The sequence below is a fragment of the Dermacentor variabilis genome, chromosome 7 (genome assembly GCF_050947875.1).
Source record: "Dermacentor variabilis isolate Ectoservices chromosome 7, ASM5094787v1, whole genome shotgun sequence".
In the NCBI taxonomy this organism is placed as follows: domain Eukaryota; kingdom Metazoa; phylum Arthropoda; class Arachnida; order Ixodida; family Ixodidae; genus Dermacentor; species Dermacentor variabilis.
This window is the reverse complement of record NC_134574.1, coordinates 169,887,056-169,912,649: the sequence shown is the minus strand read 5'-3', so window position 1 is coordinate 169,912,649 and position 25,594 is coordinate 169,887,056. Positions and strand designations below refer to the sequence as shown.

The 25,594-nt window shown below is 42.9% G+C and overlaps 1 protein-coding gene across 1 annotated transcript in view; it reads right to left on the bottom strand.

Annotated features, from left to right (window-relative positions):
* The window catches only part of LOC142588482 (proteasome activator complex subunit 4A-like), a 122,921-nt gene extending 97,932 nt beyond the window's left edge, over positions 1-24,989 (bottom strand). Inside the window, exons 1-7 of the mRNA XM_075700264.1 lie at positions 24,684-24,989; positions 12,719-12,859; positions 10,489-10,605; positions 6,929-7,123; positions 2,145-2,208; positions 1,980-2,054; positions 1,281-1,400 (exon numbers count right to left, since the gene is read on the bottom strand). Of these exons, the coding sequence (XP_075556379.1) occupies positions 1,281-1,400; positions 1,980-2,054; positions 2,145-2,208; positions 6,929-7,123; positions 10,489-10,605; positions 12,719-12,859; positions 24,684-24,943 (972 nt within the window). The 5' untranslated portion in view covers positions 24,944-24,989. The remainder of the gene's footprint in view (positions 1-1,280; positions 1,401-1,979; positions 2,055-2,144; positions 2,209-6,928; positions 7,124-10,488; positions 10,606-12,718; positions 12,860-24,683) is intronic.
* Positions 24,990-25,594: the final 605 nt, after the last annotated feature.

Genomic DNA, 25,594 nt, shown 5'->3' with positions numbered 1-25,594 from the left:
GCATGCAATAAAGGCAGAACCTTAACTGCATGCTACATAAAAAAAGGAACTTGAAATGAAGTTTTTCACTGATGGTGCCAAAATACACTGCAAGCATTCACTTAACAGGTACAAGTTTAATATGCAGGAATTGAACAAACTATCAAAAGAAAGAACAATGTATGCAGACGTATCAAACAGAGTTTATAACATTTTTTTCCCCATGCATGTGAGGATGCACTGTTTCTACAACAGCAGCTGTGTGCCAACAAGCAATCTGAATTAAATTACAATTTGTCAACTTTGCAGTTTACACCCTCAAAGCATCAGTGCGCTAGTCTGTAATACATCAGAAGTGCAATCGAAAATCATCGTTCGAAACGCAACTGGCCTAGGCCAGTTGCCTGAGGCGAAACTGAACGCAAACTAAACTTGCTTTTCGAATAACGATCTCCGATCGTATTCCAGAGCTTCACTAATACACCTCTCAGGTTGTAACATCGCTGAAAGCCTAACACGTTCAGCATGCTTTTGCAATGCACTTTCTCTGCTAATGTATTCTACTCCTCTGATTTAATGACAAAAACATATTAAAGGGGTTCTACCCCACAGTTTATGTAGAAGAACTCAGATAACCACTTTGATAACTGTTGCAAAGCAGTCAGTTTCATGAAGACACCAAACAGTTCCTGAATGAAAACATAAGCAAACAGACTGGTGGTTTTACAGTAAAATTTGTAGATCTAACATGATTCTGTGAACGACTTTATTTTATATTTTATTTATAGATACTGCAATTCCATCGAGGGATTTTAGCAGAGTGGGAATTAAAATTGAGAGTAGTACAAATGAGAGTTTTGGCAGGTATACAATATTTAGCAAGAACATAATCAAATATGGATGGAAAATACAAGTAGGAACGCAGAATTGCACAAGTTACAAGTTATACAATATCTAACGCCTGAAAAGGCAAAATACAAGAAAATAAAAAAAATAATTTAGTGGATCGTTAGAGATACCATACCAATATTTCAAAGAGATAATTGTGGGATATAGTAAAATTGAGAACAATGTCCATGCTAATAGTGAACAAAGGCAAAACCTGAAGCTCAGTGAGCGGTTAAAAACAAGTGGCAAACATTTCAAGAGATGGTTGTAGAACAAAATCATTAGACTGTTCCAGTCTCTGGTAGTCCTTGCAAAAAAACGGTTTTTTAAAACAATTATTGTGCGATTGAAAGTGAGATTGTGACGTTTCCTTGTGGCATAACCTTAAGAGAAAGACAATAATACTTTCTTACCAGGAGTGATGTGATCCAGTTGACAACAGGTGTGCTGTCATAGGAGTTGCTGTGTCGGTTCACCTGGACCTTGCCTGAAGCAGCCGGGAGGTTAAAGCTTCGCAGCAAGCGTGTAAACATCTGAGGAAAACAACGCATTTCATAGCTTCTGTGATAGTAGTACACTATTACCAAGACAAAAAAATTATGCAAAGAAGGAAGAACAAATAAAGGAATCAGGCGTGCAAACTGATCAACCAGTGATGCTTCATCATGGAAACAGTACTTTTTCACAAGCAGGCGTTCAAAATATTCAAAAATTTTATCACCGCTTGCTTTCAGCCAAGCTGAGTGACCAGATCAATTGTAATTCTTTTCAATACTGCAGTTGACATCCTTTAAGACATACTCTTTAAAAGTTTTCTAATAAGCTCAACTGCTTGGGAAACTTAGTTCCCACAGACTTTCTTTTTTTTTACATTCATTTGAATTCCGCACGTCTGATAAAAGCAGCTGGTTTATTAGGTCCCCAATGCTAGTCTTAAAGATAGTGTCCCTGTAATCTACTTTTCCTCTAGGTCCGAGTTCACTCAACAGATAAATTTTGTCTGCAACACAAATTTATCCATTAGCCAACAGGTATCCTGATTTAATCTCTTGCTAAAATTGCAGCTGATGTAGGCTATTAATTATACAGAGAAATGAAAGGTAAAAACTCACTGTTGGAATGTAAGGGTCCCAGTTGATGTAGCCAATGTTGTTTTGAGCAAGCCTCGCAAACAGCCACACGAGGTTCTAAAAGATAAAAAGAAAATCCAAAGGAACGCAGACTTAATAAGTGAATTCAAAGTGACTTGATGTTGTACACAAAAATATGGGGCTTACATTTTCCCATACAGGTGAGTTGTGGCTGTTCTCCCAGAGACCAATAAATTTGTCAAACCACAGTCTGCAAACATTATAAAGAAAAAAAATAACAAGACATTAACAACAGCATGCTTCAGACAGTAGGAGCAGCTAAGTAGCCATGTAGTTGTGAATCAAACTCAACTAATGACTGCCCGCACGTGCTAATTTATACCTCAATGACGCGGACAAATCTAGTGGCACATTGACTGAGCACGCTTTGTGCGCAGAGTGTGTCACTTTATGTGGGAAACGAAAGCGTAATTTGGAAGTGATGGCAGTTTCAATGCATAAATACAGCTTGCACATTATATACTTCTTTTAGTATATATTTGTAAAAAATACAACATGATCAATAATTATGAACCAAGACCAGACAGCATTGCACTGAACACCTGAGCGATGCAATGCGCATTTGGAAGTGAAGTGCTGAGTGTGGCAAAGCATAGACGGCTTCCATTGCAAATGGCACAGGGATGCTTACACCATTTGGAAGCTAAAAAGAAAAAGTGGCTTTAGAATAAGTGCCAACCCTGCATTGAGCGTTATTTTATACATTTTTTGAAGCACTGCTACAGTGCCTTTGATGCAGCGAACCAAGTTAGATGAATGCACTCGCTGGCGAGGATGTTCTCAGTAGGTGCATCACTAAACCTCTCAGTATGAAAGCTTGCTAATGACACTAACAGCAACGTGAACTTAGTCAAAGTGACATTAAATTTGCCCGTCTGACAGGGGTTTAGTTGGGGCACAGAGGCGCCAGTGTATGGCATGACATAGCAGTTGGTTGTGCATTTGAAGATAAAGGAACCATGCAAAAAGGAGGAGCAAAAAGAACTGAATTAATTTAGAAGGAGATAAAAATAAAACCTCAGGAGGATAACACAAAAAGGTGAACACTAGAGGCTTGTCAGAGATTTTTAAAAGCAAGTACTACTATCAATATTCATTACAGTTTGTATCAGACTTGTGGGGATGCGCGACCCTCGCGCCTCCCCTGATGTTTTTCCCGCATAGCGCGTCTCCTGTATTCCGGCTTCGCCGCGTGGCCTGCGTGATGCCTGGCCTGCGTGATGCCTGCGGCAGTCGATGTGGTTGGGGCGCAGTGCGAGAGATGGCGCGAGTGTTGCGCTGCTAACGCCGCCGACAGGCGAGGTTACTTGGGCGCCGAAAGGAAGGCGCTGGCTCTCTTGGGGTTCGGGAAGCAAGCGGGACGGACGTGCCGACCTGCGCGTGCGCCGACCCCTGCTTCTGCGAGACCGTCTCGCGTAGCCGCCTCGGAACGCGCCACCATCCGCGTGACCGTACACGCGAATGACCAGGCGTTGGGATCCAGCATGGGGCGAACATATTCGCTCGCAAACCGGTCGCGGTGAGTCGGACTTCTAGATTTGTCGCGCGTCCATCGGCATGTTTTGTGGATAGCAACTCGGCTAGCAGGCATTGATCTATGAAAGGTGCAATAAATGCCTTTGTGATTGTGTGCACTACTGTGTTGTCGTTCCTTTGTCCCAAGAGCACGGGTGTGAGAGATCCCACATCTGGCTGCCCAACGTGGGGCTCTTGGGGCATCGGACGATAGTTTTAACAGTTTGCTTCGTTCGAGATCTTTGTTTGAACCGAAGCGTAGGCCTAGCGTGAATTTTGATCGCTAACGTCGGCGGCGTGCTTTCTTGAGCGAGGTGATGGTGGCTGTAGTGTGTTTGAACATGTCAACATGCTAAGCCTTTTCGCAAGTGTTTTTTTTTTAATGACATTCGTCAGTACGAGAGCCACGTGGTCTGCATCCTGGGAGAGCGAGGCTGAGCGCCCGCGGAGCAGTGGCAAGCCTGAAGCGAGTGAGTACGGAAGCCTCGTGGGTGGTCCGAATTTCTTATGTAAATAGCTTCTTCTATCTCTTTGACTCTGATGAAGTCGCGGCTCTGGGAGCCGGGTGGCCGCGGGCCACGGGTGCCACTACGGGCTGACTGGTGTTGCGGCCTGGCACCGGGCGCTCCGACACCGTCTGGGACGGTGGGCGCCGTCAACTCCGATGCTGTGTGCACCGAGCGGAGTAGGACCACCTCACAGAGCTGAGGTCTCCTCGCGGCTGCCTGTTTCGCGCTCATTTTGGGTGTTGTTTTTGGATGCCGGTTGTTGTCAGGGTAGCGACGTTTTAGGCCTAAGGCTTTACGAAGCTGCCTGTCGCACGTGAAGGGACACAACCTGGTGGACCGTGGCGTTGAGGTGTTGCAAGTTGCTTCCCTCATTCTAGTTAGCCTCGCACGAATTGAAATTACTCGTTCGACTCAAGAAAGCGAGCTTCGTTCACGTGAACTTAGCATCTGAGTAGCTGCCCGATCTTTTGCTGGCCGAGTTGAACATCGTACCACGTGGGCGATGCGCATGCATAATTCCTCTCCCTTGCACTACTTTAGTGTTTGCCGAGTGTGTTGAGTGTACGCAGCGTGATTGGAGTCACCCCTGGCTTGCTGTCACCTGCACATCGTCTGCGCTGCTGCCCCGGACTGCGATCGAGTCACCCCGGGCGAACCTGATGCTGTGGCCAGTTCGGCGCACCGACTTCAGCGTCCTCCTGCATCCAGCTCACAACCCTCGGCGGCGGACAAAAGAGCCGGCGGTCACCGACAGCTACGGCGGCTCTTCCCAGCAGGGCGCGTTGGCGCGAGCGACGCTTGTTCGTACCGACTACTGCGTCGTCGTCTCCGGAGTCCTGGCCTTGCATCGTGCCGTCGAGTCTGCAAAGCTGCCGCTGTGACCGGCGGACGCCAGCGGTGTACCCAAGGACAATGTCGGCTCGCATGCTATGGACAGCGTGTGGACATTTCCTGGGCGCGGCCACTGTTGCGTTGATGTTAGACCGTGGGATATGTCTCGCCGGAATATGTGGTGATTTAAGGTTGGGTGGATGTGGGGATGCGCGACTCTCGCGCGTCCCCTGATATGTTTTTCCCGCATGGCGCGTCTCCTGTAAACCGGCTTCGCCGCGTGGCCTGCGTGATGCCCGCGGCGGTCGATGTGGTTGGGGCGCAGTGCGAGAGATGGCGCGAGTGTTGCGTTGCTAACGCCACCTCACGGCAGGGTTACTTGGGGGCGCAGGGGAGGACGGGCTGGCGCTTCCCCGGCGGGTCGGCGAAAGGCGTGGACATCCCGCGCGCCGCCGACCCATGCTTCTGCGAGACCGCCTTGCGTGGCCGCCTTGGAATGCGCCACCATTCGCGTGACAGTACGCGCGAACGAACAGGCGTTGGGATCCAGCCTGGGGCGAACATATTCGCTCGTTTTCCGGTCGCGGCGAGTCGGACTTCTAGATCTGTCGCGCGCCCATCGGCATGTTTTGTGGATAGCAACTCGGCTAGCAGGCATTGATCTATGAAAGGTGCAATAAATGCCCTTGTGATTGTTTGCACTACTGTGTTGTCGTTCCTTTGTCCCAAGAGCATGGGTGTGAGAGACACCACAGACTTTATGCGATATATTTTGCCTATGTTCCTTTCTGTTCACGAGTTAATGCATTTTTTTTATGTACCAGTGTTCAGTGTACTTAACTTTATGCTTGGATGTGTTTATGTGACCGTTGTTTTATACCTGCGATATTCCTTTTTTTTTTTCAGTATCACCTATTTCTTATACTTTCTTAGTGTGTATTAATTTTAGAAAGAAGCCCACAGTGGCACTTGGTTCCAACATCTTCTAAATGTCATGCATCTCAGAGAAAAGGAAATAAAGAAAAATCCAGACAGCAACGTTGGTGGTACTTATTCTGTTTGGCACATTCCTGTATGAGGGACGTTCTGAAAGCAAGTTTCATCATTTATTTTTCTGCATACTCACCACCGACACTGAGGCATTTGTCGTAGCGTGCAATCAGTTAGAAGAAACCACTCTGGTAAAACTGGGTGCCCGGTGGTGCAAGTCCCGAGACATGACCTCTTCATACACAACATGTAGGTGTTCATGGATGACGGACGCACTAGTGCCACATGCCCATTCATACCGGATAAGAGCACGCACTTTTATTGGCGACCAGGTTGTCAGCACACGTCTGTCTGCTACCTTTATTTGTACTCAAATCCTTGGGCATGCCGGTTTACTGCTACTCTCTTTTTCGGTGCTCTGCGCAGGTGTCATTCCTCCTTTGCCAAGTTCCTTCCGTCATTGAACCAGCAACAGGCATGGTTTCTTATGGCAATTGTTTGTTTGACGTGGTGTACCATCTTCTCTTTAAAAAAAACATAACGAAACTTACTTTCGGAATATCCCTCGTATATATGCATGTTTTGAAAGCCACATTGTGCCGTAAAATTGTGCCAGTGTGAAGCAGCATTCAAACGAAATGCACAAAATAAAACACAGACAAGATAAAAAGTTCACAAGAAGATGGAAACCTAAAAGTGAGCAACAGTGGGCAAACAAGAAAGCTTGCAGTCTACATTTCTACAAGAGAACAAACACCTGACAAAATTACTAGTCTTCTTCTTGTCTTCATTTCCCTGTCAAAGAATACACAAGAAGACAAGATGTGTTCACCTGAAGATGAACACAAGATGACTTGTGATCAAGATTTGTCATTGTTAAAGTTGCCTTTGTCAGCAGGGGGCCCTCAATTTTATTACACATTTGAAAAGATGTGTCCCTTATGAAGACAAGAAGACTAATTCTTTGTGCAGTGTCGAAGGTATTTGCATTCCTATCCATGTGTTCCAAATTGCTGAGGCTTCCCTTGTTTGCCCCCTGTTTATTACACCACAAGTGGCACATACTTGAATCCCCGGTCATGCTGCTCGGGTGGCAGCATGGTGGGTAGGAAGAGCTCAAAGTACGCCATGGCCTTGTGCATGGTTACATCAAAGGGACACATCAAGGGCTCCCACTCATCAAGCATTTCCTGAGTTGACTCCACTGTGAAGTAGGTGCGACAGAAGCGCACCAGCTGCTTGATGTTTGTCTCCAGGTTCCTGCATCGTGAAAGACATGCCTTTCTTTCACCTCATGGCCTTTCACTACATCAGTACAAGTGGTGTGCAAGAGGCTGGCCAAAAGCTCTAACAGGCTAAACAGTCGACTTCCGTTAATTATATCCTGACAGGACCGACCGAACCGGTCGAATTGAAAAAAAAAATGAAAATGCCGAAACACATTATTAGAGAGTTTTAAAATAGGGGCCCCAATAGTTTGAGGCCCCAAAGAGCTTTGTGGGTGTTAGCGTTGGGGCACGCAGGAGTGAAGAGTTTTAGGATTGAGCTTTGCATTTGTGAATAGCGTCTTGCGCTGACAGCACTACTATGGCGTCAAAGAAAAGCTATTAGAAATAATTAAATAAAATATACCATTTTATGATAGGAATAGTAATTTTGACTTGCGTGTACTCGCATTTAATTACAATTTAGAGGTTATTCTGTAAGCAGCAAACAATTAGTTGTGCATAGTTTTGAGCAAACCAACTTTACGTGCCTTCAACAGCCAAGTTTAGTCATGTTAGGCCTACGAGCCATAAAATCCACAATCGAATTCGGAATCAGTCGCGTCTAATGAATCAATCTTTATAACACACGCTAGTTGAGAGAAAGCGATAACCTCAGTCACTTCTCCTAGCTTGCGAACTTCTCACGTTACCACGAATTGAACCCAGTTTGGTGCTAGGTTAAAGTTGCCGCTTCGATGGGTGCCGCCATGTTTGCTGATGCAAAGCTATTGGGGCCGCTATTCGGGCTCCCGCTAAATCTATGAAATAGCGTTCCCAACGCAAAACTCAAACACAGTTTGCATCTCGCGCATGCGCAGTGGCTTCGTCGCTATTTCTTTGGGGCCCCTATTCTAAAACTCTTAATTCACTTGGCAGTATTTGCCTTTAAGTCTGGCTTCGCCACAATACAGCTATATTATGCGGTGGAGCATACCAAGGAAAGAAAAGGTGCCACTGTTAAGGGACATAGCACGTGTTCTTTAACTTACACACTCACACGCGCCGTCTCTAGTCATAGTACGAGCGCCGAGATGTTTAATAAGTTCAATGGTAGGCTTTCTGAGTTTTAAACAGACCCCAGCTCATTTGTTGGCCCCAAACATCTCCTCGACTTTTGGAGTTTTTCATCTTACTGCCTTCCTTTTCGCTAGCTTTCTGAAAACACAGATGGTCGTTCACCGCTTCTCGGTACATCGCGCGTGTAATTAAGCAACGCGTAATGGGCCCGGTCAACGGTCTCATATATGAGACACGCATGGTGGGCGAAACGAGAGCTCAAATCGCCACAGAAACGAAAGAAACAGCGCTGAATGGCTGCCAGTATGCTTAGTTAGCTTCTAGATGCTCGTACTGTGACCGCAGACGGCGCGTACACGCGTGTATATTTATGGAACGCGTACCAGATTCCGTAACTATGGCATGGCCACTTTTCATTTTTGGTATGCTTCACCGCATAACACGGGTGTAGTGCGGCGAAGCTGATCAGTTTAGTTCGAATTCTCCGGCGAAGGTTAATTTTGAGATCGAAATACCACAAACTTGGGCCCATAGAAATGTATGGGCGCCCGCCGGGTCCTTCGGTCGGGATCTAATTAACCGAAAAACAAAATTAAACGGAGTTGCATTAATGGAAATCTCTGTACCATAAAATGTCATCATGGACCCGAATATGAGGGGTAATATTTGGGTGTACGAGAACAAAAAAACAATTAGACCCCCTAAAATTTGATGCTTTTATAGATAAAAAGGCAAACTTGAAAAACCTAAATCGAACAAATGCTCACATTAGATGCACAATATTACGGGAAATCTTGAGAATGGTTATGTGTGCAAAATGGTGATCACTCATAACTTCCATAGCAAAAATGAGGATTGACGAAATAACAAGTAGACCAAGTACTGAATATCAAACGAGGTTTCATTTTGAGAGATGTCTTTTGAACAGGCAAAAGGCTTGAATGCTGAATACGTTCATCGGTGTAACCTAAGTGATGTCACACCACTGTGAGAAACACAAGAAGGCAAGTATAAGGGCAGACAAGTCATCCAGCTACTTCACTGCACAAAAGGGGCACAAACGGTACATTTTTTCCCGATGAAAAGTGCATACATGTTTAGCCTCTCAATAAAAACTGCAACGAGAATTCTCTAACGAAGCTACTGTCCATGCCCAGGCATGCAAAATCTGAAATACTGCAACCGTAATCCTCTGGTATAGGAGTACTGACCCACATTAAAAATTTGTAAAAACAGTACCACACTGACAATAGCTTTAGTGTGAAGCAAATGACAACACGTATATAGACAAACAGGACAAATGCTAACTGGCAAGTGTGCCTGTGTGGTCGTCTGCTTCATGCTACACATAATACATGCAATCTTGCACCAAACAGCCTAACTACTATTCCACCGTATCACAAATTTCTGGCAGAAATTTTGGGAAGTAAAAGGATGACGCTTGACAAGTATGAAGCTTTGGAAACAATATTTTATTACAATATTTAACCAATTTTAAAATAACATTTTAATCTGATACTGAAGTTGTCTTCAAATGATGGACCTGACATCACCGACATTGTCATGACATCATAACACAGACCAAACTATGCTGATGTCATGTAGCACAAAGGCTAGGTACAGTCGAAGTGTTCATAGAAAAAAAGTTAACCAGGGTGCTGCATGCATTCCTTTTGGCTGCACTCAGATGTTCTCGGAGGAGCATATTGTGATGTCATGAAACATCCGCTTCCCAACTACGGAAACCAAAATCGGTTCATAGAAATGAAGGTTACAGTAAATTATTTAGGGTGTTCTGGTGCTTGCCAGTATTTTCTATTTAAACCTCTGGACCTTAACTTACAGCAAAGAGCAAGCAGTAAAAATTTCATGTCAGTGATCCATCAATGTCAATGTGCCATTAAAGGCTGTTGCTCTAATATGATATTGCCAGCACAATCTACCTGGCAAAAGACACGCTTCTTGCCCTGCATATCATTTCGTGGTGAAAAAAAAAGGTGCTTTAGTCACTTCCCTGAAACTGGGCTGATTAACCCCACAGGTCAAGCATGGGAATGCATTACACTTAAATAATGCTGGAAAACGATTGAGGCTGTGAAAAACAGGACTATGCTCACTCAGGTTTTACCACTACCACAATCACACTGCCTGCCATGCACTTTGAGTGAGCCATTTGAAGCAACTGTGAACTCAATCACACTAAATTTCAGTGCTATTGTGCTACCAGTGTCATGCCTGTGGTCCGTGTCAACTTTTAATCTTCTGTAATGTACCAGATGGCGTCACAGACTGTGCTCATTTGTCCAAGTAAATTAACAATTAGTGGTGGGAGGGACTCACACAGGTAGGAGAAGCATGCCCAGATGCTCATAAGGTGAGTAGAGCAAACGCTCATAGAGTTCATACAAAGGCCTCCATTCTATGGAAAGGTCCTCTCGAGAAAGAAGTTCACGTTTCCTGGTGGAAAGATAGAGACAATATCAGTCACTGCAATAACTGGCAACATTCTTCCATCAACCTTATACTCAACAGACACTTCAACATAGCTTAAGCAAGAGAAGAGTTCACCTAAAGCGAGGGAATGGTTCATAATATAATAGAAGCGTAGATACACAGGCCAATAACCTATATCTAAAAAAAAAAGGTACGAAAACAAACATAGAAAAAAGAAAAAGGGGTTTGATCCAACCACCTTGCTACAGTACTTGCAACTAACTTAAACGTTGCCTTTGGAGATCTTTGACAATGCATCAAAATTTCATGCTCAGCCATCCTGTTGCACTAAACTTATAAAATGAAAGTGGAGTGTGCATTGAACTGTTGAAAGCCCTGTAGGTGTGAACCTTCAGCATGTGGCATACAAACTCTGCCTGGACGCACATTCCGGCACTTTAGGATGTCAGATTAGAATGACATTTGAATTAATAATGTATTTTCTTGGCTCGAAGCATCCCCCCTTTTCTTTTTATGCCCACGAGAGAGTGAGACAGAGGGGGGAGGGGGTTAATTCCAGGGAAATAAAAATCACAAAGCCTAAGGAAGAACTGTCACTTTGATAAAGGAAAAAAAAAGAATGTCTACCGCTAATATCAAAACTGAGAAAAATCATGGTCACCTAGGTACATGCATGCTAGCCATCGCTAATGTTTTCCATTGAGGTTAAAATCTGCTGCCCCTTAGCACAAAGTTTCTTTTGCACTGCTAGAGTGGGGCGCAAGCACTTACGGACGACCGAAAAGAGAGAGAGAGAGAGAGCTAATTTAATTGAAAGAAGGCAGAGAGGTTGGCCTGAGCTAAGGTGCTCTAGCCTGCTACTCTGCACAGGAGGAGGGGGAATGGGGACATAAAGATTAGATGAGGGATGATGATGACATAGCAAGAGGGATGCGCAAAGGTGAAAGCAAGTTCAACACAGTGATGATAAACATTCACAAATATCATCCATGAAGCCACAATCTAGTTTTGCCTCAAGTCTGTAGTCACCAATTTGAGTGAACTAAAAAATAGAGGCGTTAGGACGAAGCTGGTCTGGGCTTCCCCTGCGTGAACAGCACAAGCGCCAAACAAAATCTTTATAGCATATAAAGAGCTACGATAAGCGGCTCTAGCACGGCGAGCACTTGTAGGGCACATTTAGTGGCCGGAGTTTCGAGACCACCGAGAATCGCGCGTTGATTCTACTAGGTGCCTCAGCATTTTTTGTACGCTCTCCTTCTCATGTGTTCATCCCCTTGCTTGCCCGTAGTGTCACCGGTTTCATTGGCCATATAATTCTTGGCTTCATGGCGCAGAGGACCGCTAGTGCCCGCTGGCATGGCCGTGGGCCTAGAGAGCAGCAAAGGCCATTTCGTGTCTGTATCAGCCGGTGAAGGTGAATGTTTGCCGCATGCTCTCGTCGACCTTGAATTATCAGTAGACGCTGTTACCGTCCTCAATGCACGCACAGGCAGAGGTGGTCGTGGTACCTGTGCCACGCTAGGTAGTTCTTCTGAAATGGTTTTGTGATGCTTCTGTCGCGAGCGTTGGTCACTTTGGCGAACAGATTGAGCAGCCTCTTTACGCGAAGATTGGTCTCTTGCCATTTTGGAGCAAGCGATTTGAGAAAAAGCTAAATTCTGTTGCCCCTTCAACACTGAGCCAGGAATACAACGTACACTGCGATGGTTGCGTGGGGAAGTATATGCTAAAAATATTGCTTTTGGGGAAAATGAGGTGTCAGCGACAAAAATGTTCTTCCTTCATGGATACTATAAACTTCTATGGTTGGGGGTATCTGTGCGATGGGTCCTCTGTTCCCTCGATGCAATTTAAAGAATTGAATGTCCCGGGTTTAATGTCCTAAGCAACCCATGGGCTTTGAAAGTTGCCATAGTGGAGGGGCTCCAGATTAATGTGGATTAACAGATTAGCTCCAGAATAATGTGGGGAACATGTAGCTACATTCAAGAGCACGTATGCATTCTGCCCCAGTCAAAATGGGGCAGAAGACTGTCATAGGCAATAAGTGACCATGGCAGGTGATCCAATTTTCGGTTGAGAACCAGTGGCAGGTGGGACTGAGGACACTCACTTGAGCAGCAGGCCGAGAGTGTGGGCCAGTTTCTGGATTATCCCCAGCTCTAGATCGGGGATGACGATGAGTGCCAGGAGCAGGTGCACAAGTTCAACATGGTCTTTCTTGCTGAAGTGGTACCCATACAGCTTCAGATAACTGCCAGTGACAAGAATTGAGAAGTGAAAAAAAAAAGAGAATGTTAGTGTAACAGTGGGACATGCATAAAACTGAAAAGTCTGTGCTTTTTTAAACCCTTCCATCACCACGTCCACAATGGTGCACATCTAGATAGCAGAAGCTTGATGTGGGCGAGTTTGTTTAACATACTTGAAGAAAAGAAAAGAGCGCTACGAAGAGTAAGAGAAGAACATGTACAACAGACAGGCACTAACTTGCTACTAAACATTTATTTGAAGAAACAGGATTTAGAACAGGATGTAGTTCTTTTAGTCTGCATCTTTGTAGCGCTCTTTTCTTTTTTTCAAGCACACCAAGGCAGTCCATCAAAAGCAAAGGTACCAATGAAAATACTGGTATTTGAAACCTGTTGCATACTACACGAAGCACATCCGATTGCACCTGTGCTGCAAGTTTGAGTAATACGTATTTGCCAAGTGTTTTAGCCAGACAAGTTAGAAAATTGTTGACTCGGTGTCTGGTCTCGATGTCAGTATGACACAATGTTTTATGTCAAGCACATTATTTGAGTGGCTGAATAGGTGCTACCTAAGTATGCTAGGTATGAAATAGTCAATGTTCTAATATAACATGTTCTTGTAGAGTCCTCACAAGGGGCCCACCTATTGTAAGGTTGATAAAACTCAGAGAAGAATTGAAAATTAATTGGTGACAAGAATGATTCCTTCTGTATCAGTAAATTACTCTTCCACAATACCAAAAATACCATTCTTACCGCAAGAAGACACTTGGTAAGCCAGAAAAAATGAAAAACACAGAAGACGGGTGGCGATGCCGCCTTGAAGTTTCCGCACCAGCTCACCGTGACGTCATGGACCTTGACAGCATCTGCTAGGGTCCAGTTAAATATTTAGCGGTAAAGATTGACCACTTTGTGTTCCAAAGGAGGGATAGACTGAATATGGCAAGTTTCGTGAGCTCTTAATGAGCCAACGCGGCATAAATAAATAAAAGAACTTTGATATCCATGATGTCGCACTGACACACCGGCGCTGAGATTTCAGTGCAAACATTAAAAAATGAAACTTTGAACTTCATTTTCTCTTTTCGTAAGCAACCTAGTTATTGTGTAAATGATGACAACAGATTTTCAAATAATTCTGTGTCAGTCTAAATTGATTTATTGTTCTCCTTTAGCATCCCTTTAAAGTGACCCATAATCATTATTATCATCATCATATGTGCTGGACAAAGGCCTATTCTAAAGTTCTCTAGTTACTGATGCCTTGCATCAGCCAAACCCACCCTATGCCAGTGAATGTCCTAACCTTACTATTATATCTATCCTCTACTGCCTTCAATAGCCAATTCTCTTTCCCTTTGCACCCTTCTGTTAAACACTCTAATGTGTTACATTGCATAATGGACCACCAGTTATCTGCTCTAAGCATTACATGGCTTGCCCAACTACATTACCCTTACTCTCAACTAGGGTAGCATCTTTATGCATTTACTATCTAATCGATATTGCTGTCCTATCTCAAAATACTGTGCTTACCAATTTTTATTCCACTGCTCACTGCATGGTTGTTAGTGTTCCTAATAGTTTCTTTGTTAGTTTGGAGTATTGGCCTTAAAGGTTATACAATGGAAAATTAAATGCAAAAGCAATGTGATTCTTGTTTACAGACAAAACATTATTTAGTTCCAAGCAGAAACATCGGAAATCCATGACGTCATGGGCTGTAAGTGAGGAAACTTGCATTATTACTAACCCATATTCAGTTTTTCTTCACCTTTACTAGAGCTTACCAATTCCCTGCATACAGCAAGATTGATGCTTTAAGTGTCCCAGAAATGTGCAATTTATAAACCTAGCTTAATGAAGTATTCATTTTTAATATTCCTATTAAAAGAAACTTTAGCTTGGGCAGTAAATGCAGTGAAGTAGGCTTAGTTGGTTGCTGGAGCTTGCATTCATGTTTGCAGGATGGCCTTACTAAATACTCAGACAAAAAGAAACAAGCACAGATGCAGCCTGCTTGTTTCTTTCTGTGCGAGTGTTTAATAAGCCTCCACTACACACACAAATTATCTTGGGGCTCCCATTTTCACGTTCGTGAGTGAAATGTACAAATACTGTACCCCAATCAGACAACTGTTCAACCAAACCAAATTGAAGGAAATTTGTTTTGTATAAAGGAAAAAGTTTAATTCCCTTTACTTCCGAAAGATTTATAATTTGGAGCCTCTAATGTGTTGCAAAACTTGCTAAATATTGGTAAATATTACTAATAATTTGAAAACAACTGCCCCAAATTGACAACTTCACATCACAAATGTAGAAATAGCAATTCTGTAAATTGAAGCTATTTAAGAATCTAAAGCAGGCACACCTAATGCTTTGGTTGGCAGTTTACATGAAATGGGCACATTATTAATGCAAGCCTACTGTAAAAAAGTTATTTCATTCATACATTTCAGAATAATGTATAATATATCAATTTGGTTTACTTTGAATAGCTCCTAATATACAGTTTACATAACATTTAGCCTGCATTTAGTGAGCAGTGACAGAAGTGCAGACATGAAGCTTCAATTTCTCAAAATTTTCCATCTGCAATAATAATAATAATAATAATAATAATAATAATAATAATAATAATAATAATAATAATAATAATAATAATAATAATAACTGAGAATGCCACTAAAGCTACTCCAAATAGACTTTAAAATTTTACTTCAGATGCAACAAATTTGATTCTAGTAACTTAAGCAGTGGTTAAATAATAGCCTTTTTCCACTTCAGATACACCTTAGTATTTACAAAAGTGGAGAACACAAGTGAGAGATTAGTTTACAGCATAAGAAGTCAAGAAATGACATCAGCATGAGCAACAGTTTATATGAGAGCAAAATTAGCGAGCAATAATTTAAGAGAAAGCTTTAGCTCAGGAGTACTCCCACCTAAATATGCAGAAATGAAGAAATTGTTTTGCTTGGCATCCACAGAACTGAATTTGATTATTTTTGCTGCATATGAAAGAAAAACTTGAAATGTAGTCACCATAAGAGGCAGATTTTCTGTAAGCCATCAATATTAAAACAAAAATTGCTGAATATTGCAAAATAAAAAAGCTAGAATACTAAGTTCATATTCCACCTATTACTACATTTAAAGTGGAAAATGACGTATTATACGCTGCTCTCCTAAATACTACTAATTTGTGAGTAGGACTTGTGCAAGATCTTTGTAAGGATTGCAACGTAGGACTTTTGCAAAATATTTGTAAGCATTTTAACTATTTCACATAAACTGCAAAGTCAATCAAGTTTTCCCACTTTGATGTTCTATCGTATACAGTTTACAAAACTGCAATACCTCTCTCTAGAGCAGTTACACATTTGTAAAACAAGGTGCTTCAGCTTCCTTTTTAACCTTCCTGATTTTTCAGAAATTTTTGTAAAAGGTACCAAGTCTTAAATTAAAATTCTGTTTCATACAGTTGCCAGAATTAAAACTTTGTCTCAAATGTACTAAATTGCTTCATTTCTGCATTTTACATACAGTTGAAATAGGAAAATTGGATTGCACAAGGATGGCAAATAGGGCGAGATGGAACTGATCCATAGTAGCAGCGTATGGCAAAACAAGGACACAGATAGGAAAGTTGAAAGACAGCATGCTTGTCCCATCTATTTATTTTCAGTGTCCTTGTTTTGCCATGCACCGCTACCAAGAAAAATCGCAATTGGCCCCAAGTTAAAGTAACGCCTTATGTGCATTTATTTTCTTAGAAAAATACCCAATTACATCTGTGGTCACTAAAGTGCTAGCAGACTGCTTAATTGGTAGATGTGTTAATTTTACAAAGATAAAGAAAAGGGGGGGAGGGGCTTCCACATTCTGTTAGGTACCCATTATGATTGCCCCCCCCCCACAGTGAGACTATATATAAGTAAATAGATGAGGGGAAACATACACAAGAAACACATCACAAAGGCAGTTTACAAAATCTGCACTAATCCAGTATGAAAGCTTACGAATTTTAGTTCATAAATCCACAAAAGTGCAACAATATCGCTAGCTCAGCACAATATAGCTGACAGTTGGTACAAAAATGCCTAAATGAATTCTTGTACGTAATTAGGGTAGCTGTTAATAAAGCAGCAGCACCTTAATAATAATAATAATAATAATAATAATAATAATAATAATAATAATAATAATAATAATAATAATCAACTCAATCAAAGGTGTTTATTAATGTGCCCAGGAACAACCTCGAGGGTCCTGGTGCTGGTGCACTTGGCAAAACAATGCACAGGAAGAACAATGCAAGCTCTCTCTCTCTTTCACACACACACGCACACACACACACACGAGCAAACATAAAAAAAAAAGAATAATAATTTCGGAAATACAGATTTTAACAGAGCAGAAAATGTGTACACGAAGAGAATACAAAAATACAAAGAGAGAGCAAAAGTGGAAAAACAGAAAAAAGGATTACAGAATGACAGAACGCACAACAGATATGAGAGTTTTTGTTCAGTTATTGAAATTTCTCTGCAATTACTTTCAGGAAAATATTAAAATTAAAATTAAAATGATTAATGTCGAAGCTGTTGTCGAAGATATCCAGGCACTCTGAATGGGCATTATATGTCACCTGCGCTCTAAATAGAGGGTCACAAAAATTTTAAGGCTGTGCCGAGCGTTCGAAGTGCACGCTGCCTCATCTGTTGAGCGTGGGGTGAGAACCTCAGAGAGCTATCCAAGGTCCTTCATTCCCTGAGCTCTTGGCAGGAGAATATCTTCAATGCTACAGGGAAATAAAGTCCTGTTAGTCTTCTGCGTGAAGCTTACAACTTTTGTTTTTGATGCATTTATGACTAGCCTGTCTTCAGTGCACCAATTTGCTCCAATTGCTAAGTCCAATTCCAATTCCAATCCAATTCCAATTCCAATCTCCAATTTGCTAAGTCCTTCTGAAGAGCGGCACGATCATTAACATTTCTTGCTGCTTTGAAAAGGTTTGCATCATCAGAACATAACAAAATTGAAGAGTTTTGAATGACTGCCGAAACGCCATTAATCAACAGCGAGAAAAGAAGAGGGCCCAAGACAGGCCCTTGAGGAACTCCACTTGTAAGCTTATAAATTTCTGATGACTGACCATTTACGCTAACGAAGAAGATGATGATGATGATAACAACAATGAGGATGATTACATTTTCTTTAGCCCTATACAAAGCATGGGCCACTAAAGAAACTGCAGCATGCAAATTTATATTGTGCTGATTTGACTAAGCTACAGTATGCAGTAAAGCTCTTTCAGCCTAACACAATACGTAAACCTTTCCAGTATACTCTACTACATATTTTAGACTAAGTACATTCCAATATAAACAGCTAAAGAACAGTGTTCAATAAATTTGGCTAAGTCAAAGCAACATGCAAAATGTAAGAACAAGCAAAATGCACCTTAAGTAATGACTCCAAAAGACAAGACTACTCCTTTTCAATTGATATACATCATACGTAGTATAGCTAAAGCGGAACTGAAATACTCGAGCTGGAAGAGTCCTGTGCAAAAGAGACCCACAACCTCAGTGGCGAAGCAAAGGAAACGGAGAGCATTTGGCGCACAGCCAGGAGAAACCCCCCAAAACAGACTGCTGCCTCGGACAGACGGAAATGCGTGCATGCAGCCTCTCCCGGCCTGTGAGGAAGGTCTATTGCCTCACGCAGTCGTGCTTCCGCCTCAGGCCAGCATTTCACAAGTCCTCAGCTAGCAGCAGCTAACAGCTAAAGAAAGCAATGCATGGCCCACGGAAAGGAAGGTGTTGTCGACAGCACTCGTCGGACGGTGTACTCTGAGGTTCACGAGTTATTTTAGTGGGTGCTACGCGCAGCTCATGTACGCACATCCCCAGCGAGTACACCTAAGAATAACTGCAACCTCAGAGCGGTAAATGTGCTCTTTTCTTGGAGGAACCACATGAAGAATGTGAGGCAACTGAGAGTGAAGTGTTTGCAATGTTTTATGCACTAAGGTCTACCACGGTCAGAGCAGCAGCATAGCAACTAGCAAGAGCTGGCAGCTAAAGAAAGCACTGTGTGAAACATGATGGTGTCATCGCAGAGTGCCCCTGCCAAATTGTGTACTGAGGCTCGTGGTCTATTTCACTGGGCACTACGTGTGGCTCAAGTGAAATGTACAAAGACCCAGCCAGTACACCCAAGAATAACTGCAACCTGAACGCAGTAACCTCACTCTTTTCTTCGAAGGACCACACAAAAAACCTGAGGCAGCCGAGTAGTCTTTTGACTACTTGGCTGCCTCAGGTTGCCTTTCGACAGCAAAATGTTGAAAGAGTTTCCAAGGTTATGGTCTGTCATGGTCTCTGCAGCAGCATAGCGACTGGCAAGAGCTAGTACTTAAGGAAAGCACTGCTTGAAACATCAGGAGACCATCGTTGGCAGCATCTTTCATAAGGTGTAGTATGAGGTTCATGGGTTATATTAGTAGGCGCCACGCATAGTACACAGACTCAACAAGAATACTTACAAATAACTGCAACCTCACTGCATTATGTGTGCTCTGTTCTTGGAGAGCCCACTCATGAGAAACATAGCCAACTGACTGTGAAGAACTAAAAACATTCGCAAGACTAATTGCAGTGTGGTCTTTTGTGGTCATCATCATCAGCCTATTTTATGTCCACCGCAGGATGAAGGCCTCTCCCTGCGATCTCCAATTACCCTTGTTCTGCACCAACCGATTCCAACTAGCACCCACAAATATCCTAATTTCATCGCCCTACCTAGTCTTCTGCCATCCTCGACTGTACTTCCCTTCTCTTGGTACCCATTCTGTAACCCTAATGGTCCAACGATTATCTAACCTGTGCATTACATGAACTGCCAAGTTTTTTTTAAATCTCTTAATGTCGATTAGAATATCGGCTATACCTGTTTGCTCTCTGATCCAGACTGCTCTCTTTCCGTCTCTTAAAGTTACGCCTAGCATTCTTCGCTCCATCACGCTTCGCAAGGTCCTGAATTTGGTCTCAAGCTTCTTTGTCAATCTCCAAGTCTCTGCCCCATATGTCAGCACTGGTAAAATGCACTGATTGTACACCTTCCTTTTCAATGACAATGGTAAGCTTCCAGTCTAGAGCGGACAATGTCTGCCGTATGCACTCCAACCCATTTTTATTATTCTGTCAATTTTCTTCTCATGGTCAGGGTTTCCTGTGATTAATTGACCTGGGTAAATGTACTCCTTCATAGACTCTAGAGGCTGCCTGGCGATTCTGAACTCTTGTTCCTTTGCCCGGCTTTTCATCATTATCTTTGTCTTCTGCGTATTAATCTTCCACCCCACTCTTACACTCTCTCTGATAAGGCCCTCAATGATTTGTTGTAACTCGTCTGCAATGTTGCTGAAAAGAACAATGTCATCTGCAAACCGAAGGTTGCTGAGATATTTGCCGTCGATCCTTACTCCTAAGCCTTCCCAGTTTAACAGCTTGAATACTGGGAACGCTTAGGAGTAAAGATCAACGGCGAATATATCAGCAACCTTCGCAGCTCCTTAACAGCTAAAGAAAGTAGATTGGAAGGACTTTGTTGGCAGCTGGAGTCATGCTGCACAGGCTGAGGCTTGTGGGCTATTCTAGTGTGTACTACGCATGGCTCAAGCAAAATGTATACACTCTCAACAAGCCCGCCTAGGAATAACTGCAACCTCAGTGCAACAGGTGCACTCTTTTATGGAAAAGGCCACATGAAAAGCCTACATAACTGTCCGCTGAGTGTTAAAAGCATTTGCAAGACTACCTGCACTATAGCCTAACACGTACAACATAACACCAAGGCAACTGGAGTTAGTGGAAACACTAAAAAAAGTACTGCCTCATACATGCATTCTGAGGGAAAGTTGTTTCTCTATGCAACTGTTTGTCGCATATCCGGAGGTGCATAGACTAGATTACTTCTGATGGTATAACTCAGTTGAAATGTACACTGACATTAGAAACACACCTATGAAAACCTACAACCTCAATACATTATACGCACTCTTTTCTAGGATAGACTATATGAAGAATATGAAGCTACTGAATGTGCAATACTATAAATGTCCGCAAGGCTGCTTCCTGCATCATGGCCTACCACTGTCAATGCAGCAATAAAGATACTGGCAAGAGCTTGACAGCAAAAGAAGGCATGTGCATGCAAAAAAGGGATGGGCCTGCTGTGTCGAATGAGACATGTCGACTACTTTGCGTAGCATTAGTGTAAAGGACGGCCAAAGCAAGGCATGTAAAAGCCCCGAAAGCAGAGCTGGTAACTACCCACCTCACTGCAATTCATGAATATTTCATTCCGCTTTTGTTTGTATTTTGGATGTGTGCCTTTTCAGACTATGAATCCCTACTAAGCTGCTGTTTTCTGACATTCTATGATAGTGCGAAGTACACATGAACAAAAAGAGGAAGCTGTTACGTACTTTAGATCTTTAACAAATTGTGCACACACAGTTTGTTAAAGATCTTACAGTATAGTAAAGTCTGTTTATATTATGGTCCAGACATTGTGGTCAATGCAAGCTTTTAGCATTACCAGTCCTGTCACTAAAGTCAAAAGACAAAATCAAAGTGCACTAGGTGATGGCACTGGCGTACCATAGTATTTTAACAAGCCAAAGCAAGGTTACTGCAGTGCACATCAGCTCAAAAACTAATTTAAGAAATTAGCTAAAAATCTAAAAGGACTGCGTACTCAAGGAGTTGGTCACCCAAGGTGTTTGTGCACATCGTCAAAGTAACAAAAGCCGTTGTCTGAACAACAGTAAGGAAAAGCAATACATATGTGAATTTACTAAGCACTGTGTGTGCTTTCGGGAAACTTCACAGCAGGATCCCATGACCACATAAAAAAGGCTAGACTGCAAGAACACAGTGTATGGCATAGGCTGTATGCTCCTTTCACAAGTTGGTTTTTCTGAAGTGAGCCTAAACACTGGGTAGTGTACTGTACTGCCTTCTTTATTTTCGTGTTTCAGCACTATCTTACGGCATCTGAAGGTTGTTTTCTGTTAACCATAAATTACATTAGGAATGGGCACTTGCTTTTCATTCTCATTTCACAACACACAATTGTTAAGTATAAAAATGTAAACAATAGAACTGAGGCTCCTCGACTTGACTCTTATTGTAGAATCCTTTAGTTGTCAGCTCTCGGCCTTTTGATCTCAAGGGCTAAGCAGGTGTGTCATGGCACAAACACATCTATCCCACCATATTTTCCCTTCAGCCTACCACAGACTACTACTACCAGTATGTTTTGCAGGAGTGTTGACAAAGTGAAATTATTTGAGAAATTGGTATAACTGGTCTATAGGCAAGCACATGTTCCCAGTGAGAATTAATTGGTACATTCTTTGTGTATTGAACACTTGCACTGCAATGGCTTGCATTATTCCTGCCCTATACGGATTCAGGTATGTGAATACTTTACTGCTGAGAAAACAGCACGAAACTGTTTTCACAGTCAATAAATTTTTACTTGCTTAGCTTCTTGAACGCATGAAAATTGTTACTAAAAGTAAAGTGCAAAAAAAGAAAGAAGAAAAAAGAATGAATAATTACTGTTTAAAGTCATACGAACACACACACACAGTGCTGCTCTCTTGGTTTATAAAGATAAAGTAAAGCATGCAAGATGACTACTCTTGAAAAGGGATAACATGACCAGGCACTGAAGTGACAGTTACAGGTTCAAACAATTATGGTGAAAAAATGCAGCCTCTATAAGCTCCTTTGAGGAGCAAATTTTGTCATTCCCATGATTGCAGTTGTATGATACTAAGGAAGGAATGGCTTCTTAAAGATACCAGCATCGTGAAAAAACTGGCCTGAAATACTCAACACGAAGGGGCGAACAACAGGACAGCGTCTGTACAGTTCTCCTTCTTGTGTTCCGTATTTCACGCTGCCTTTTTCACAGTGCAAGCGTATACTGACCCGCCCACATATCTACCTTACTGCATTATATCAGTTAGCTTTTTTTTTTTACTACACTGAGATGGGAAAATATCCTTTTCAATAACTTGCTCCACTTTGTGCATTTCGGCACAACTAATTTTGTTACGCTTATCTAAAATATCTCAACCAATAACTAACGCTTAAAAAAACCCCTAAATTATGGAGTTTTACGTACCAGAACCACGATCTGATTAAGAGGCACACATTTAGAGGGAGACTCCAAGAATTTGGACCACCTGGGATTCTTTAACATGCACCTAAATTTAAGTGCGTGGGTGATTTTGCATTTCGATGGGGGCAAAATGCGGCCGCGTGGCCAGGATTCAATACCGCGACCTTGTGGTTACCAGCCCAACACCATACCATGCACTAAGCGACCGCGGTGGGTTATATTTAAAGCTGCCACTTACTTGCTTGACTAATGTTACAAAAAGCAGTTAATGGAATGAAAGATGTCATACATCTGAATTGCTGTCGTCATTTTCTGTGCTGTAAACCCTTTGCAACTTTCTCTCGTACCAGAAAGCACCATGCGATACCGGTGAGTGTTACCTATTTTGCTTTGTTGTTCTCTCAACAAAATAAAAAGTGGTAGATGCCACAAAAGTCGATTGCTTGTCAAACTAAACTACCACTTTGGTGTCTGCAAACTTCGCGCGTATGACGGTGCGTTTAGTGCATTTCGAGAAATCGAAATTTACACCAGTGGCTCACTTTTTCATCAGAATAGTATTTAACTGAGCTAGTTGGTTCATCGCTAAGACGAGTTTTGAACGTCTGAACTGGAAAACAAAGGACTAACGAAGACAGACAAGAACGTCGCTGTACCAACAACCTTGTTTTTCATTTCAGCTGTTTAAAACTCGTCTTTACCTTTCCATGCTGCAAAGGATGAGGCAAGGTCACTGCATGGTGAAATCACAGAAGGTGGGCTTCTCCACAGTGCTGGAATGATTGAGTAGAGAGAGCATTGCGTAATCCACCAAAATGCTCGTCAAGAAACTAACGAAGAAGAGTGCTCTAGCTGACAGGCAACACGTGCACAAGCTTCAATGCGGCGAGCGAAATACGATGACCGAGTGTCAACAAGCTGGCGCACGGCACCGGAAGTCTCCGGATTCGTGAAATGCGCTCAGTAAGTTTCGGTGCCGAGCGCAGTTTCGCTAAGCACAAGAACCATCGGCAATTGGCCTCGAGTGGTCACGAACGCCATCCTGAAGTTTCGAAAGTACGCACAGCTAAGGTCAGCAAAGAGCTAAAAAAAGCGCTGCGTGGCACGTCCATGAGGATTTTTGGGCCGTGGGCTAACCGTACGCAGTGTTTGACGTCAGTATGCAGGTCATTTTATCAGCTGCTACGCATAACCTCCAATAAAGCTGCATTACATGGAGCCAAACACAGGCGCTGTGGTATGAGCCGCAGCGCTAAAAGTATCTCGCACTCTATTCTTCCAAGAAATGCGGAACTACGATGAGGATGAAACAGCTGGACGCGTTCCGATTAGCAGCTGGTGCATTAATTCATTCGTAAAGGAACCAGCTGGCAAGAAACACTGAATTTTGGGGTACAATAAGAAGTAGGATCTTGTCTCTAGCTAAACCAAACCAATCACGGGGGAATCTACCGTACCGTGACGCGAACGGACGCTTGTGATTACGACGTCGCGCGACATTCGAAATCCCGCCCAGCAGCGATGCTTCCCACCACGAGTCATTGCGCACAGGATCAGTGCACGCTGGGGAACAAGAAGGGAACAGGTGATGAAACCCAAAGATCTACGCACTTGTTTAGGTGACCGGTCCAAGATGCAGTAGCTGGTTTCACCTCGCGAAGCATCACCGAGCGCGCTAGGTTCGTCTTGATTTCGGCGAGAAGCTTGGCAGCTTCATCGTCGATCTGGTCGCTGTAAGGCAGCAGCCGGTTGTAGACGAGGCGCTTTTGAAGTCCGGCACCCGGACCTTCCATCGGTCCGTCTTCCATGGTCAGCTGGCGTCTAGTGGTTCCCGAAAAGCAACTGCTGCAGGCACCTTTCCTCACGAACATTCGTCATCGTCGTCACCATGACTTCACAAGTCAAGCGAGGCCGAAACGGAGCCCGAGACAAATCCGAAGCCCCACATGGTGGTTGCGCAATTGTGGTTTGCGTCTAAACTTAGAACTCAACAAGCTCAGCGTCGCATGCAGCCAACGTTTTGCATGCAGCGCAGAGTATTATAGCAAAGTATACACAATTAAAAAATAAACAGTAGCCGTAATTAAACATATTTTATCTATGTTGTATTTTTATTGTTAAATAGATGATAAAATTTGTGTAAAACTGACTTTAAAAGTTAGTGGCGCCCTCTAGGTCATATTGATGCTAGCAGGCGATCGTCTGCTAGCTCAATTTCTGTGCGCCGCGCTTTCGGAACCAAACACGTTCTCATCGGAGGTTTTTGCTGGTCTGGCATTCAGTTGCTGTTTAATATCCGCATATAGTTAGCTAAGCACGAAAACAGCAGCTGTGGGCGTATATTTGGTGCGCCGTCGACGGCGTAAGTCCCGAAGAACGAAACTGAGAGGTGAGCCAATCTTCTTTAGGTACTGGTGCTAACAGCTCACTTAAGGTGCATAACTGTTCGCTGTTTGGACACAGTCGCACCTAGGCTTTTATTCTTGATATTTTAACCACCTCACAATAACGAATTCCTTTGT